We start from the raw sequence: 17,515 nt of genomic DNA on the forward strand, positions 1-17,515 counted from the left end.
CGTCAAGCTGCAGCACCTGCATCGCGCATGCTCCAATCACAGCCTGACAGTGCGCATGCGCAGCAGCTCCCGCAGTGAATGCTGGGCAATGGCTCTGCCATTGGATTGTCCCTTTGTGGACACAGATTGGAACAACAGGGACAAGACCATTCATCAGCAATTCACACACTGGTCATGTCTGCCATGTCCTTGGTTATTGGTCGCATGTGGTCAGCACTGCTGCCTCAGCGCCAGGGGCCTGGGTTCAATTCCAGCCTCAGGTTACTGTGTGGAGTTTGCACATTCTCCCTGTGTCTGCGTGGGTTTCTTCCCACAGTTGAGAGATGTGCAGGTTAGGTGGATTGGCCATGGTAAATTGCCCCTTTTGTGTCAGGGCATGAGGTTATTGGGATAGGGCCTGGGTGGGATTGTTGTCGGTGCAGGCTTGATGGGCCGAATGGCCTCCTTCTGCACTGTAGGGATTCTATGATTCTGTGTGTCAAATTTAGTGCTCTGAACATTGCATAATTAAAAAGTAAGCATGCAACCTATTTTGCCAACAGAAATCGAGTACAATGTTGGTAAATGTGAGGTCATCCATTTTGGTAGGAATAACAGCAAAATGGACTATTATTGAAATGGTAAAGAATTGCAGCATTCTGCTGTGCAGAGGAACCTGGATGTCCTTGTGCATGAATCACAAAAAGTTGCTTTGTCAGAGCCACAGGATGATAGTCATTAAGGCACGCTGCCTGGTTTTTCTTTGGCTACATTCACAACCTTTTGTAGTTCCTTGCGGTCTTGGGCAGAGCAGGAGTCATACCAAGCCGTGATACAACCAGAAAGAATGCTTTCTATGGTGCATCTGTAAAAGTTGGTGAGAGTCGTAGCTGACATGCCAAATTTCTTTAGTCTTCTGAGAAAGTAGAGGCATTGGTGGGCTTTCTTAACTATAATGTCAGCATGGGGGGACCAGGCCAGGTTGTTGGTGATCTGGACACCTAAAAGCTTGAAGCTCTTGACCCTTTCTATTTCGTCCCCATTGATGTAGACAGGGGCATGTTCTCCTTTACGCTTCCTGAAGTCAATGACAATATCCTTTGTTTTGTTGACATTGAGGTACAGATTATTGTTGCCACACCAGTTCACCAGATTCTCTATCTCACTCCTGTACAGGTAGCAGGTAGGGACATTAGATTGTTGGAAAGAGAGGTTGAAGATGTCTGTGAATACCCTTGCCAGCTGGTCTGCGCAGGACCTGAGTGCTCATCCGGGTACCCTGTCTGGGCCAGTTGCTTTCCATGGGTTGACTTTTGAGAAGGCTGCTCTGATGTCTGCACTGGTGACCTCGGATACATGTTCATCGGAAGCTTCTGGGATGGGGGGCGTGCTCTCACTGACCTCTTGCTCATAACGGGCATAGAATGTGTTGACTTCAGTGGGGAGGGGTGCATTGGAGCTGGTAATTTTGCCTGCGATCAACTCATAGCCTTTTATGCCTTGCAGACCATGCCATAGTCGGCAGGAGTCCATGTGGGACTCTAGCTTGGTCCGGTACTGTCTTTTGGCATCTTTGATGGATCATACCTGGCTATCTTATATCGATGATGTGGAGATGCTGGCGTTGGACTGGAGTAGGCACGGTAAGGAGTCTCACAACACCAAGTTAAAGTGCAACAGGTTAAATTGGTAGCACAAGCTTTCGGAGTGTCACTCTTTCTTCATCTGAAGGAGTGACACTCCAAAAGCTTGTGCTACCAAATAAACCTGTTGCACTTTAACCTGCTGTTGTGAGACTTCTTACTGTCTTGTATAGGTCAGAGTCGCCTGACATGAACGCCTCAGATCTGGACTTCAGCAGACAGTGGCTCTCCCTGTTCATCCATGGTTTCCAGTTGGGAAACATGTGGATTTGCTTCTTTGGCACACAGTCTTCTACACGCTTACTAATGAGTCAGTTATTGTAGTGGTGTACTCATTCAGGCTGGTCGCAGTTTTTAAATACTATTCAGTCTATTGGCGCTAAGCAGTCCAGTAGGAGATCATCCGATTCCTCAGACCAGCATTGCACGACGTTCTTTGACAGATTCTTCTATTTCAGATTTTGCTTTTAAGCAGGAGAGCACAGCCGTGATTTGCCAAGATGTGGGCTGGCGATAGAGTGGTAGGCATGTTTGATATTTGTATAGCAGTGGTCTAGGATGTTTGGGCCTCTGATGGAACGGGAGATGTGTTGCTGGTATCTTAGTAGAACGCCCTTGAGCTTGGTCTGATTGAAGTTTCAGCTAAGATGAACAAGGCCTCAGGAGGTTTCGTCTCAAGACTATTTGTGGTAGTGTATATTTCGTCCAGCGTGGTCTTCACGTCTGCATGGGGTGGGAAGTAAACTGCTGTCAGGCTAAGAGGTGAACTCCCATGGAAGGTAATAGGGGTGGCATTTTAGCATCAGGTATTCTCGGTCCAGGGGTCCAATGTAATGATAATACACTCAGTATCTAGTGCACCATAACCAAAGTTTGGGTCTCATTTGATAGCGAGTGAGTCATCGTCTATTGATATAATAGATTCCAATTCTGTTATGTGTCACTCTGCCACTAACTATTTGACAATAACCTGCCTGTTATTTCAATTTTGCTGTATTTTACAACTGCAGCTCCTGGGGCTGATTGGAATCTGGTGTAACAATAATAATCACAAAGATCGGTTCCAGTGTCTGAGGTCATTTTGCCTGCAGGTAATCTGACATTAAGAGAGACAAGAGGCTCAACAAACATTTGATTGTAATAGGAGGACAAGGTGTAAGGGAGCAATGATATTTTGAGGTTTCTGTGTTATGCCGAGTGTCACTGGGAGGTGAGTGGTAAAATAGGAATGCAGACATCATGGCAGAGGCATGTGTTACTGATTCTGCTTGACTGAGAGCTGTTATACTCAAGGGGAGAATAATGAGGACATGGGGAACTCCAGAGATTTCTGATATCTGCGCTTTATCTGTTCGAGGAACTGAAAATATTCAGTTCCTTCTCATGGTTATCTGCAATTCTTAATTTACACAGTCACATGGGAAACAGACCTGACAGCTCATCAAACCCAATGTTTTGCTCTTCTGTTTGAGACACATTGTGATTGAAAAGATCAAATGTTAACACCTCAGGAGAGAAACATTCAGAATGTCACAAAGTTGAATGAATTGTCCAATTAATCCCATTCACCATAACTCTGTCAATTTACCCTCTGCAGGTATTTATCCAATTCCCTTTGAAATTTACTATCAAACCTGATTCTAGCACCTGTCAGTTTGCATTCCAGATTAAATCAAATTGTGTAAAAACTTATCCTCATCACCCCCTCCAGTAATGTTGTCAATTATGTTAAATCCGTGCGTCCTCTGCTTAGAGACCCTCCTGCACCTGGGAAACAGTTTCTTCCTATTGACAGACCCTCCAATATCTGGGAAATAGATTCTCCCCATCGACAGGAGACAGGACCAGGCTGCGGAGAAGGCAGTTGGTTTGTTCACTACATTTATTTATTTATTTTAAGTTAAATTTGTGTTAAAAAATCGGAGGTTTTTTTTTAAAACAGGAAGTGGGCCCAGCAGGAGTCTGGGAAGGTTTTTGGAGGGTTTAAAAGTAGGCCGCACTTTTGAGCGGGCAGCGTTGTTAGCGGGCAGCAGAGTGAGCAGGAGGCAGAGTGAAAGCTGTAGGGCTTTGGCTCACAGGGCTTGGCGAGCAGGGGTGAGTTAATTCATTTTTTGCTGTTTCTACCTGGTACTGGCAAGGTATCTAGAGGGGATGGGTGTGAAGACAGTGCAATGTTCCTCTTGCACTATGTTCGAGGTGAGGGACGACGTCAGTGTCCCTGCTGATTATACCTGTGAGAAGTGCATCCATCTGCAGCTCCTCCAAAACCGTGTAAGGGAACTGGAGCTGGAGTTGGAGGAACTTAGGATCATTAGGGATGCAGAGATGGCCATAGACAGAAGCTTCAGGGATACAGTTACTCCGCGGAATGAAAATAGATGGGTGACGGTGAGAGGGGCTGGGAAGAAGCAGTCGGTGCAGGGATCCCCTGTGGTCGTTCCCCTTAGCAATAAGTATTCCGCTTTGGATACGGTTGAGGGGGACGACATACCAGTGGTGAGCCGCAGTGAGAGGATCTCCGGCACTGAGTCCGTCCCTGTGGCTCAGGAGGGTAAGGAGGAGAGCGGGAGGGCAATAGTTATTGGGGACTCGTTAGTTAGAGGGATAGATAGGAGGTTCTGTGGCAGCAAAAGAGACTCGAGGATGGTTTGTTGCCTACCGGATGCCAGGGTCCGTGACGTCTCGGACCGTGTTTTCCGGATTCTTAAGGGGGAGGGGAAACAGTCACAAGTCGTGGTACACATTGGTACCAACGACATAGGTAAGAGAAGGGACGGGGATTTAAAACAGGAATTTCGGGAGCTGGGCTGGAAGCTGAGAGCAAAGACAAAACATGTGGTCATCTCTGGTACGCTACCGGTGCCACGTGATAGCGAGTTGAGGAACAGCGAGAGAGTGCACTTAAACATGTGGTTGCAGGGATGGTGCAGGAGGGAGGGTTTCAGATACGTGGATAATTGGAACACGTTCTGGGGAAGGTGGGACCTCTACAAACAGGACGGGGTGCACCTGAACCAGAGGGGCACCAATATCCTGGGAGGGAAATTTGCTACGGCTCTTCAGGGGGATTTAAACTAATTTGTCAGGGGAGTGGGAAAAGGAGTTGTAGTCCGGAAGTCAGTGTTGAGGGTGGTGAGATATTGGGGAAGGTATCAAGGTCAAGGGTGGGTACCGGTAGACAGGAAGATGGGTTGAAGTGTGTCTACTTCAATGCAAGGAGCATCCGGAACAAGGTGGATGAACTTGGGGCGTGGATTGCTACTTGGGACTACGATGTTGTGGCCATTACGGAGACGTGGGTAGAACAAGGACAGGAATGGTTGTTGGACGTTCCGGGGTATAGATGTTTCAGTAAGTGTAGGGAAGCTGGTAAAAGAGGTGGAGGAGTAGCATTGTTAATCAAGGATAGTTTAACGGCTGCGGAAAAGCACTTTGAGGGGGATATGCACACTGAGGTAATATGGGCTGCAGTTAGAAACAGGAAAGGAGCGGTCACGTTGCTAGGAGTTTACTATAGGCCCCCAAATAGTAATAGAGATGTGGAGGAAGAAATTGCTAAGCAGATTATGGATACGTGTGGGGGTCACAGGGTAGTTGTCATGGGGGACTTTAACTTTCCAAATATTGATTGGAACCTTTGTAGGTCGAATAGTTTGGATGGGGCACTTTTTGTGCAGTGTGTGCAAGAGGGTTTCCTGACACAATATGTGGATAGGCCGACAAGGGGTGAGGCCACATTGGATTTGGTACTGGGAAATGAACCGGGCCAAGTGTTAGATTTGGTTGTGGGAGAGAACTTTGGAGATAGTGACCACAATTCGGTGTCTTTTGTTATTGCAATGGAGAGGGATAGGGCCGGACGGCAGGGCAAGGCTTACAATTGGGGGAGAGGTAATTATGATGCGATTAGGCAAGAATTAGGGGGCATAAGATGGGAACAGAAACTGTCAGGGAAAGGCACTGATAAAAAGTGGAACTTTTTCAAGGAACAAATACTGGATGTCCTTGATAGGTATGTCCCTGTCAGGCAGGGAGGAAATGGCCGAGTGAGGGAACCGTGGTTCACAAAAGAGGTGGAATGTCTTGTGAAAAGGAAGAGGGAAGCTTATGTAGGGATGAGGAAACAAGGTTCAGATGGCTCGATTGAGGGTTACAAGTTAGCAAGGAATGAGCTGAAAAAGGGGCTGAGGAGAGCTAGGAGGGGACATGAGAAGTCCTTGGCGGGTCGGATCAAGGAAAACCCCAAGGCTTTTTACTCTTCTGTGAGGAATAAAAGAATGACCAGGGTGAGGTTAGGGCCGGTCAAGGACAGTGGTGGGAACTTGTGTATGGAGTCAGCAGAGATAGGCGAGGTGATGAATGAATACTTTTCTTCAGTGTTCACCAAGGAGAGGGGCCATGTTTTTGAGGAAGAGAAGGTGTTACAGGCTAATAGGCTGGAGGAAATAGATGTTCGGAGGGAGGATGTATTGGCAGTTTTGAATAAACTGAAGGTCGATAAGTCCCCTGGGCCTGATGAAATGTATCCTAGGATTCTTTGGGAGGCGAGGGATGAGATTGCAGAGCCTTTGGCTTTGATCTTTGGGTCCTCGCTGTCCACGGGGATGGTGCCAGAGGACTGGAGAGTGGCAAATGTTGTTTCTCTGTTTAAGAAAGGGAATAGAAATGACCCTGGTAATTATAGACCGGTTAGTCTTACTTCGGTGGTTGGTAAATTGATGGAAAAGGTCCTTAGGGATGGGATTTACGACCATTTAGAAAGATGCGGATTAATCCGGGATAGTCAGCACGGATTTGTGAAGGGTAAATCGTGCCTCACAAATTTGATAGAATTTTTTGAGGAGGTAACTAGGTGTGTTGATGAAGGTAGGGCGGTTGATGTCATATACATGGATTTTAGTAAGGCGTTTGATAAGGTCCCCCATGGTCGGCTTATGATGAAAGTAAGGAGGTGTGGGATAGAGGGAAAGTTGGCCGATTGGATAGGTAACTGGCTATCTGATCGAAGACAGAGGGTGGTGGTGGATGGAAAATTTTCGGACTGGAGGCAGGTTGCTAGCGGAGTGCCGCAGGGATCGGTGCTTGGTCCTCTGCTCTTTGTGATTTTTATTAATGACTTAGAGGAGGGGGCTGAAGGGTGGATCAGTAAATTTGCTGATGACACCAAGATTGGTGGAGTAGTGGATGAGGTGGAGGGGTGTTGTAGGCTGCAAAGAGACATAGATAGGATGCAAAGCTGGGCTGAAAAATGGCAAATGGAGTTTAACCCTGATAAATGTGAGGTGATTCATTTTGGTAGGACAAATTTAAATGTGGATTACAGGGTCAAAGGTAGGGTTCTGAAGACTGTGGAGGAACAGAGAGATCTTGGGGTCCATATCCACAGATCTCTAAAGGTTGCCACTCAAGTGGATAGAGCTGTGAAGAAGGCATATAGTGTGTTAGCTTTTATTAACAGGGGTTTGGAGTTTAAGAGCCGTGGGGTTATGCTGCAACTGTACAGGACCTTGGTGAGACCGCATTTGGAATATTGCGTGCAGTTCTGGTCACCTCACTGTAAGAAGGATGTGGAAGCGCTGGAAAGAGTGCAGAGGAGATTTACCAGGATGCTGCCTGGTTTGGAGTGTCGGTCTTATGAGGAAAGGTTGAGGGAGCTGGGGCTGTTCTCTCTGGAGCGGAGGAGATTGAGGGGAGACTTAATAGAGGTTTATAAAATGATGAAGGGGATAGATCGAGTGAACGTTCAAAGACTATTTCCTCGGGTGGATGGAGCTATTACAAGGGGGCATAACTATAGGGTTCATGGTGGGAGATATAGGAAGGATATCAGAGGTAGGTTCTTCACGCAGAGAGTGGTTGGGGTGTGGAATGGACTGCCTGCAGTGATAGTGGAGTCAGACACTTTAGGAACATTTAAGCGGTTATTGGATAGCCACATGGAGCACACCAGGATGGTAGGGAGTGGGATAGCTTGATCTTGGTTTCAGATGAAGGTCGGCACAACATCGTGGGCCGAAGGGCCTGTTCTGTGCTGTACTGTTCTATGTTCTATGTTCTATGACAGACCTTCCTGCACCTGAGAAATAGATTCTCTCCATCGACAGACCCTCCTGCTTCTGGGAAACAGTTCCTCTCCATTGACACTATCATAAGTCGTTTGAGCCAAATGGTTTCCATCTGTGATGTATCATTCCATAAAACAGAATATTCAGCATCAGGAGAAAGAAAGTGAAAGAAACCAGTCTCTGTGGGATTTATCCAACCAGTGTGAGCACCTTCAGGGGAGCAGAGAGAGAGGGAAACCAGTGGGAAAAGTTTTTAAAACTCGGAGTATTCCCACAGGAGAGCACTGGTTTAAATCAATTTTAGAAATAGAGAATGGCAGCGCACAAATTCCGAGGAATGCATTTTTAAAAATTAATTTATCTTAATTGCACAAGATAATTTTCTATTATCGTCTTTGACAATGACGCCGTTAATTCCCAGGTGCCCCTGCGGGTGTGAAAGTGTCCTATTCATTCCACAGGAGCCTATTGCGCAGGCGCAATGCTATATCTGGAGCGTGCGCACTGTCGCTTTGCTCGGAGTCTTCCGAGAGTGGGAGTTGGAACATTTTTCTGCGGGTGAGTCGGTTGGGCTCTGGGAGAAATGGAGCCGGGAGTCGGGTAGGGAGGGAGCTATGGCTTCCAAACACCCGTTGTAGGCCGCACGGCCTGAATAAGTCCCTGCAGATCCCGGGTTTGCAGCTGCCAGGCTTTAATCCCGGGAACAGGCCCCGGTTATCGGCCGCCATCTTGTTTCAGCGGGGACGGAGGGCGCATGCGCTGCTGTCTGTGGCGGGTCACAATGGGCGTGGTTTCAGGGGCTGGTTCAGAACCTCTATCTTCAGAGGGTCAATAGGCAGCAGGGCGCATGCGCAGCTACCCAAGAACATCAGAATAAGAATTCGGAACAGGAGCCCGTCATTCGGCCCATCGAGCCTGCTGCATCATTCAATAAGATCATGTCTACTTTGCTCCCCCACCCCGTCCATACCCTTGACTTTCTTGTGGATCAAAACCTCAGCTTTGAATATATTCAATGATCTGCCTCCAATCCTCACTGGTGAAGACAGAGTTCCAAAGATCAACAACCCGCTGAGAGAAAAGATCTCTCTTCATCTTAAATTTGAGATCCTTTATCCTTTACGGTAGCACAGTGGTTAGCACTGCTGCTTCACAGCTCCAGGGTCCCGGGTTTGATTCCCGGCTCGGGTCACTGTCTGTGTGGAGTTTGCCCCAAGGTTTTCCACAAACAGCAGCAATGACAGCAAAATCCAACCACTCCAGTCAAATGTAAACTCGGAAGCTAGTGTGACTGAGTGAAGTATTTATTTGAGTAACTGTCAGGATTGTTTTCTCATGGATATTCCAAGTCATTTTTAAAATCATTCAATGGATTCTAGTCGTTGGTGAGACTAGCATTTATTGCCCTTGAAAAGGTGGTGGTGAGCTGTCTTCTTGAATCACTGCAATCCATGTGGTGTAGGTACATCCATAGTGTTGTTAGGGAGGGAATTCCAGGGTTTTGATCCAATGACAGTGAAGGAACAGTGACATATTTCCAAGTCAAGATGGTGAGTGGTTTGGAGGGGGACTTACAGGTAGTGGTTTTCCCATCTGTCCACTGTCCTTGTCCTCCTAGATTGTAGCGGTCATGGGTTTTGTTTCCTTGTTTTCCTTTCATCTGTGGAATTTGCTACCCCAAAGTGCGGTGGATGCTGGGCAGTGAGTAATTTAAGGAGGAGTTGGACAGATTTTTAATTGGTTATGGGTTGAAAGGTTATGGGGAGAAGGCAGGAAAATGGGGATGAGGAGCATATCAGCCAGGATTGAATGGCAGAGCGGACTTGAGGGGCGGAATGGCCTAATTCTGCTCCTATATCTTATGAATGTATGAACTTGCAGGTTTCATACAGATTTGCAAAAAAAAAAAAAAATTATTTGAAAGTGGACATTACTGACAAGACCCAGGTATCTGCCCTGAATTACTATCACAGACAGTGATATGTTACCAATCACCAATTGTCCTTTGTGATGGTGATAGTTGGCCTTCTTCTTGAACCTCTGCAGTCCATATAGTAAAGGTGCTCCCATAATGCAAGAGTATTAGAATTTTAACCCAGTCACATTGAAGGGACAGTGATATTTGTCCAAGTCAGGGAGTTGTGTGGTTTTCCCACGTCCCAGCTGCTCTGGTACTTCCAGGTGGGGAAGATTGTGGGTTTAGGAGATTCTGCCAAAATCCTGGTTGAGTTGCTGATGTATAAAATCTCTCTCCGTCACCCTCCTCCCGACCTCTCCCTCTTCACGCATAAAGGCTGAATTCTTGTTGTTGGCTCTGAAGAGGTGGAGGGTTCCTTTCCCTCAGTGCATTGGTGAACAGTTTGAGGCTTTGTCACAATCCAGCAGCTTTCATATCCACTATTTCCTAGTTCCAATCCCACAATTTACCAGATTAGTTCAACTCAGTTTCACATTTTGTCTTTGTATATTTATGGCTTGTCTCTCATGTTTCCCTCTTTCTGTTTTCAATTCATTTTTCAGGGGATTAGAAGGTGAAGAATTACAGAAAATTGTAAATCAAGGATCACATCAAGATCAGACAGAGAACTTTGATTCACCAGGATCTAAACATCATCGGCCTTTGAACATGGAAGAAAAAAGCACCGTTCACAGAGAGGAGACACTGTACATGTGTTCTGTGTGTGGACAAGGCTTCAATCGATCATCTGGCCTGTCGAGACACAAGCGCAGTCACACCAGGGAGAGACCGTATAAATGTGGAGACTGTGGGAAAGGATTCAATTACCCAGTTGACCTGCAAAATCACCAACGCACTCACACTGGAGAGAGACCTTTTACCTGCCCTGTGTGTGGGAAGGGATTCACTCAGTCAGCTGGCCTGTTGATTCACCAGCGCATTCACAGCAGGGAGAGGCAGTTCACCTGCTCCGAATGTGGAAAAGGATTTACTCAGTCATCGGCCCTGCTGATGCATTGGCACACTCACACAGGGGAGAGGCCATTCACCTGCTCTGAGTGTGGGAAGGGATTCACAGATTTCTCTGCCCTGCAGAGACACCAGCGGGTTCACACCGACAGGAGAGAGTTTAAATGCACTGAGTGTGGAAAGAGTTTTAAAACTCCACGCACACTCCGGGAGCACCAGTACATTCACACCGGTTCCACACCGTTCAGCTGCTCCCACTGCCAGAAGGGGTTCAGGACATCATTCCACCTTGTGGCACATGAGCGCATTCACACTGGAGAGAGGCCATTCACCTGCTCTGAATGTGGGAAGGGATTTAACCGATCATCCAACCTGCAGAAACACCAACGAGTTCACAGTGAAGAGAGACCGTTTAAATGTCCAGAGTGCGGGAAGGACTATAAAAGTTCTGAGGAACTACGTCACCATCAACGTGTTCACTCTGACGAGAGACCATTCACGTGTTCTCACTGCGGGACTGGCTTCAGGCGATCAGGCGACCTCACTGTACACCAGCGAATTCACACTGGGGCGAGGCCGTGCACCTGCCCTGTGTGTGGGAAGGGATTCACTTGTTTATCCTCTCTCACTTCACACCAACTTGTTCACACAAATGAGAGACCGTTCAGATGTTCTGACTGTGAGAAGAGCTTTAAAAGCAGAAAACTTCTGCTCGCACACCAGCGAAATCACTGAGGACAAACCGTTCACCTGCACTGAGTGTGGGAAAGGATTCACCCGGTCATCCACTCTGCTGAGGCACCAACAAGTTCACAGTGAGGAGAAGCCGTTCACTTGTTCGATGTGTGGAAAGGGATTCACCCAGTCATACAACCTGGTGAGACACCAGCGAGTTCACCAGTGATCACAGGAGTGTGATTCTGCTGTTATTGCTGCTGCTAATTGCATCCCAAATAAATTACGTTTATCCTGATAGTTGGAGTTTTTTTGATGTAAATCAGCCCTGTTGGACTTGTAGAATGCCCCACAGCATCTCTCATTCATGTGTCAATAAATCTTCACGCCTGCAGACCTTGTTTTAAATTTAAATCACTCAGAAACTGTATTGAACTAAAGATGAATAATAAACAGATCACAGTCCAATCCACCTCTGTGTGAATGTGCCGATGTTTCAGCAGGCCGATGACTAAAGTCTGTTTTGTAACTTCAGGATAAAGATTTGAAAGCTCTGAATGTTGGTCCTCTCATATGTAGGCTGGAGCTATTTGATAGGCAGGATGTTAATAGCTGTAAACTTGTCAGATGTCGAAAGAATTACTATTGGAGTAAACTCACCCATTTATAACCTCAGACTCTGGTCCCTATTGTAATGAACAGGTAACACAGTGGAATAGCAGGTGGGTTCGGGCCGTCCAGGGAGGGACGGGCCCAAGGGAGGGTCGGGAGAACACCCCCAGTTAGCGGCGTCTCCGTCGTGTGTAGCACACCACGAGGTGGTGGGGTTACCGATCATGGTGGGAGAACCGGAGGCCATAGTGTCAGAGGGGCATCAGCCCCAGGTAGGGCAGATGTGCCCGGTAAGGCAGCGCAAGTATGGTCCCCCAGTGGGACAGGCAGAAAGGGGACCGATAGAGGGGGATATAACAATTCCCCATGGGGCACACGCGCTCAGGGGGATGGTGACCCACATTCCAAGGTTGACCAGGGCGGGAGACCCGTCATTACATTTTATGGAGGTGCAGCAGGCAGCCGACATAAATGACTGTGAGGAGGTGGAAAGAGTAAAACTATTACTGATGACCCTCGACTCATATCTACGTAAGGCAGTGACCTCCAGGGAAGGGGGAAGACCTGCAACATGGGTAGCGGCACAGACAGCGGTTCTGGAGGCCATGGGGTTAAACGAGGGTAGTCCCTTCACGAGGGTGTGGGAGACAAAGCAGCAAGTCACAGAGTCCCCGGACATGTTCGCAGACAGGCTGTGGATGGTGTATGAGGGACTGTGTGGAACTCCTTTAGACAGGCAGAATTTGGATGAGGGAACAGCCCACTGGCTGAAAACACTTGTAGCAAACTGTCTCCCGCGAGTTAGGGCAAAGGCCGAGCATTGGTTCGACCCAATGGACCCGAACCTTAAAGAGGTGGAGGTAATGAGAAAACTCACCCTTGCATACCGCAATGGGGAGAAGGGTGAGGAGAAGCCTTCTCAGGGCAAGGTGCACGAAATTGCACCAGCACTCCTCAAGAGAAGGGAGTGGAAGCAGGAAGGCAGTCGGATTCAGACAAGAGACCGGTGTGCTACGGGTGTGGGAAGCCCGGGCACGACAGGAGGGAGTGCAGAAACCCGAATAGGTCAGTGGGGGAAAGGGCCCCGGTAGCAGCCAACCCAGCCCCGCTGGTAGGTGTACCTGGGCAGGGGACTATAGATGTTAAAGATCTGCTGGCATATTTACAATCCAAAACAGCAGAACCCGGACAGGCGGCCATGGCAACCGGCCAGAGAGCACCCGTGTCCGAAACCCAAGCACCCCTATGACTACCAACGAAGCAGCCCACCTTTTTATGCCCACTAGAGTATGGCCCATGCGGGAGACCCTGGGTCAGGATGAGAGTAAGAAGTTTAACAACACCAGGTTAAAGTCCAACAGGTTTATTTGGTAGCAAAAGCCACACAAGCTTTTGCTACCAAATAAACCTGTTGGACTTTAACCTGGTGTTGTTAAACGTCTTACTGTGTTTACCCCAGTCCAACGCCGGCATCTCCACATCAGGATGAGAGTCCAGGATGTAGTCGGAAGTTACCTGCTGGACACAGGTGCTTCCAGTACTATTGTCCACACGGACAACCCCCGAACATCCCCCCTATCCAGCGGGGCGCCCTACAGTCTTGTTGGCTTTACGGGGAACGAGAAGGCTGGTGTTTTCTCGATTCCTTTGTCCATCAGGTTAGGGCCACTCCAGGTGCAGTGGAAATGCGTCCTGATGAGCTGGGAACAAGAGGGTGAAGGGATTTTGGGCGCTGATTTTATAGTGGCACACCAGGTCCTGGTGGATCTGAGAAACCACTGTCTGTGGGGCATAACAGGGGAGGGGGCTGGGAAGGAGGTCATGGTGATAGAGGAAGCACACGAGAAGGGGGCCCTGTGTGTGGTAAAGCCCAAGGAGGGGTATGATTTAGAGGCCCTAGTAAGAAATACCCCGGAGGAATATCAAGGGTCTGTAAAAGGAAATCTAGCCGCCTTCGCGACCCATAAGCATGATTGTGGGAGGGTCACCGGGACAGAGTAAGGATAGACGGGGATCCCATGACCCGACCCCAAAAACAGTATAACTTCCCCCGGGAAGCGGAGGCTGATTTAGAAATCGCCCTAAGTTCGCTGGCCAGGCAAGGCATTTTGAGGCCAATCGCCACCCACGTGAACTCGCCACTCTGGCCAGTAAGGAAGCCAGATAATTCATGGAGGGCAACTGTGGATTATAGGGTCCTCAATAAAAACATTCCGGCTTGCGCCCCAACGGTGGCAGCCGTAGCAGACCTGTTAGGAGAGATCCCAGCGTCAGCATCTGTATTTACAGTGCTGGACATTTCTAACGGCTTCTGGTCCATCCCAGTCAGGCAGGAGGACCAATATAGGTTTGCGTTTATGTTTAAGGGGCAGCAGTATACGTGGAGCTGCCTCCCACAAGGGTTCCACAACAGCCCCAGCATTTTCCACCAATGCATGGCGGAATGTCTGAAAGGATTTAGTGAGCCCCACAGACTCAACCAGTATGTGGATGACATTTTACTGTTTACGGACAGTAGTGAGGAACATGGCCCCCTGGTCGACGAGCTGTTGGAGTTGCTCTGTAGGAGTGGGTTGAAAGTCAACCCAAAGAAAGCACAGATCGGGTTGCGGGAGGTCAGGTTCCTGGGATTGACCCTCAGGGCCGGGGAAAGGGAGGTAAATAGGGACAAGTTTGCCAAAAAGCTGTTAGAGCAGCTTAAGCAGGTGCACTGGCAGGCAGTCAGTAACATGGGGGCTCAGCACCGCAGGAACAGACTGCTGCTGGAGCCCCGCATGAATCACGAGTGGGCCATAGGGGACCAGGTGATGGTCCGCAATTTTGCAAGGGTAGGGGCATTTGAACCCTTGTACGCTGGCACATATAGTATTGTGGATAAAGCCAGCCCCGTGGTATACGCTGTCCAGCTCCCCCGCAGAGTCAAGTGGTTCCATGTGAACCACTGCAAACTGTTCAACCCCAATAGGGCAGGCAAGAGCAAGAGGGGGCCGAGAGCTAGGGAGTTGATGGGTGAACAGGCCCCAGTGAATGTAGAGACGGTAGGGGAGATGACCGACCCCCCCAGTAGTCAATCTGTTGCAGTGTGCTGTCCCTGCCCAACAGTACAAGAGGTAGTGTCCACCATGAGGCCAACAGTGATACAGGCACCCAGCCCGTGCAGTAAGGGACATTCCGAGCACCCGCTCACAGGTCGGGCGAACTGTCTCAGAGAGGCGGAGGCCATAGAAACCGAGGAAATGGAGGTATCACCATTAGCATGGAACCGCCGGGGGGAATGTAGGAGCTGTCGGGTCTCCAAGCCCCCGGTAAGGTGGCCCCGTCGTACCTAACACCCAGGACCCGAGCCCGAAGTAGAAGGGCCAGGGAAGAGAGTGGTGGGAACACGGCACTGCAGAGCACTGCTGGAGGGAACCCAGTCCCCGCAGGGAGAGTAGAGGGATCCCAGAACCCCTTAGCAGAAGGGGAGACAAGGGGCAGTCAGGCCCGTCAACAGGAGGAAGTCTGGCCTGGGCTGTTGGGCCAAACAGATGGACGGCCCCAGCTTAGCGGGGACCAGTTTTGAATTGGCCACCCGGAGACCGGTGGCGTTGTATATAGCATTGTGTTCTGTTTGAGTTTAATTAGTGTTTGGGAGTGTGTAGATTCTATCAGGGTATGGGATCACAGGAGTGTCTAATCCGGGAACTTCGGCTGTAACAATGGACACCGGGCACTAGGACCCTGAGGAATCGGGCTGCGTAAAACAGGATCACAGCCGGCAATTTCAAAACACATATTGCAATTTCAAAGCGGTCGCCGCTACCATCGGCCGAATGGCTCCTTTCCATTTTTTGATGGATTGCAGGAAGGGTGGATAGCGAGGTGAAGGCGAGGAGGTGTTTCTGTTTTGTCTTGCAGATGGGTCACCCAGCTGTACGGGTGATGGCGATGATGTGCCTCAGGATGGGTATGGCGCGTCGTGGGGACACGAAGGAATCCATGGTGTACGGGTGCTCTGGGGGCAGGGCACCCCTCGTAACGACCGGGCAAGGGAACCAGTAGTGGATAGCCAGGCTGGATACTCCCATAAGGGGAGATAGCCTGGATGGCTGGGGTCAAACTCGGCCAGGTTCTCCAGCCACAGGAGCTTCAAATACGGGGAAGCTTCCGTACCCTGTGCAGAGATACAGGTGGCAACCGACCGGGTTAGGGTGACTGAGGGCAGGCGGGTGTGCTTGGCCTGTGAGGGGAATGTTCCTTTGGGGAGATGGTGGTGGCTCAGGAAACTGAGTCTGGACATGAGGAATCGATCCTCGGACTGGGAAAGACTGGACAATGACACCTACCGGATCATCACGGGGTCACCAGGAGGGATCACTGTATGGTGGGAGAAGTGGTGGGCTTACGACCAGAGACTGTATTTGTGCCTATGGGGGTCTGCCAAGGTATGTCCAGTAGGGGCATCGACCACCTTCATGAGGTGGTGGCAGGACTCCGGAAGCGGGATGAATTGGGACCGCAGGGGGCAAGCGTGTGTGACTCCCAGGTCAGGGATGACAGTGAAAGCTACCGAACTGCCGGTTCAGGTAAAGAAGCCTACCCAGTACCGGTGAATTGTGGGAAGTCGAACCATACAATTTTGGGGGTGGTCGTTGAGAATCCCAGTCATGGGAACCTCGGCACAACCAGCCCCACTGTACCGAGTGGAGAATGTGGGAGTCGTTCGTGGTGGGGGGGGGGGGGGGGGGTACATGTTCACTATGGGAAGGTCCCACCCTATGTCATAGTGCGGGAGCAGACTGTGACAGGCATTGACCTTTTGGGTTGCCGGAGCCGGGGAGCACAAGTAATCCGGTGTCCCCAGCACATGGACGCCGAGGCTAGGCCTCAGTGTGGGTTCAGGACTGTTGGGGCAGAGCCTATAAATTGCACCATGGAGACGATGGCCGCAGGCCACGTCCCTCCACAGGTGGCATATACAGGAAGTGGGACGTACGGTGTCACCACCAGTGCCCAGCGGTATCAGCACGGACCACGGCAGTGGTGCCCGGTACCGCACAGCAGCTTCTGCTTTAAACCCAGGGCAGACGTCCATGTGACACAACAGCGAATATTGCCCAACCCGGAACCTTCCTCGGTTCACCTCTCAGTACGTGAAAACGTAACAAATTTACATCAATTTGTGGCCGATTTTTGGTCTGATATTCCCCCAGTCAAAGAGAAATGAAAGAAGTTGCTGGCAGCAGGGGAGCTGTCACATAAACACTTCTTCTCCCTGGAGCAGAAGACGCTGGATATCGCCAGGGAAATTGAGAACATTAAATCTCCAAATTGGTGGGACCTGGAATCCTGGATTGTAGTTCCAGCCTGGGGTCCGCATCATTTCCCATTTACTTATTGTCTGCCAGATGATAATTGTCGTGAACTTGTTGTTCACAAATTGTAAGTTTAGAAGATGGAGAAGGACGGCCAAACTCCAACAACTGATGAATCGAGCGGCCAGACGCCGCCAGAACGAAGTCCCGTTATTGTGACACAGCCGTATCCCATGATCTTTTGTCTATAAGTTATGTTCCCTTCGTTTTAAGGAACTGTTGTTATGTATCAATGCGTGATTTTTTTTGTTCTTGTCTGTA

General features: G+C 49.3%; 2 protein-coding genes across 2 annotated transcripts in view; one reads left to right on the forward strand and one right to left on the reverse strand.

Moving 5' to 3' along the window:
- The window catches only part of LOC144480811 (uncharacterized), a 992,083-nt gene that overhangs the window by 176,955 nt on the left and 797,613 nt on the right, over nucleotides 1–17,515 (forward strand). The window lies entirely within an intron of this gene.
- Nucleotides 1–17,515, reverse strand: part of LOC144480924 (uncharacterized) — a 196,312-nt gene that overhangs the window by 160,838 nt on the left and 17,959 nt on the right. Inside the window, exon 2 of the mRNA XM_078200549.1 lies at nucleotides 168–187. Within this exon, the coding sequence (XP_078056675.1) occupies nucleotides 168–187 (20 nt within the window). The remainder of the gene's footprint in view (nucleotides 1–167; nucleotides 188–17,515) is intronic.

This window comes from Mustelus asterias, chromosome 30, assembly GCF_964213995.1.
Source record: "Mustelus asterias chromosome 30, sMusAst1.hap1.1, whole genome shotgun sequence".
NCBI lineage: Eukaryota > Metazoa > Chordata > Chondrichthyes > Carcharhiniformes > Triakidae > Mustelus > Mustelus asterias.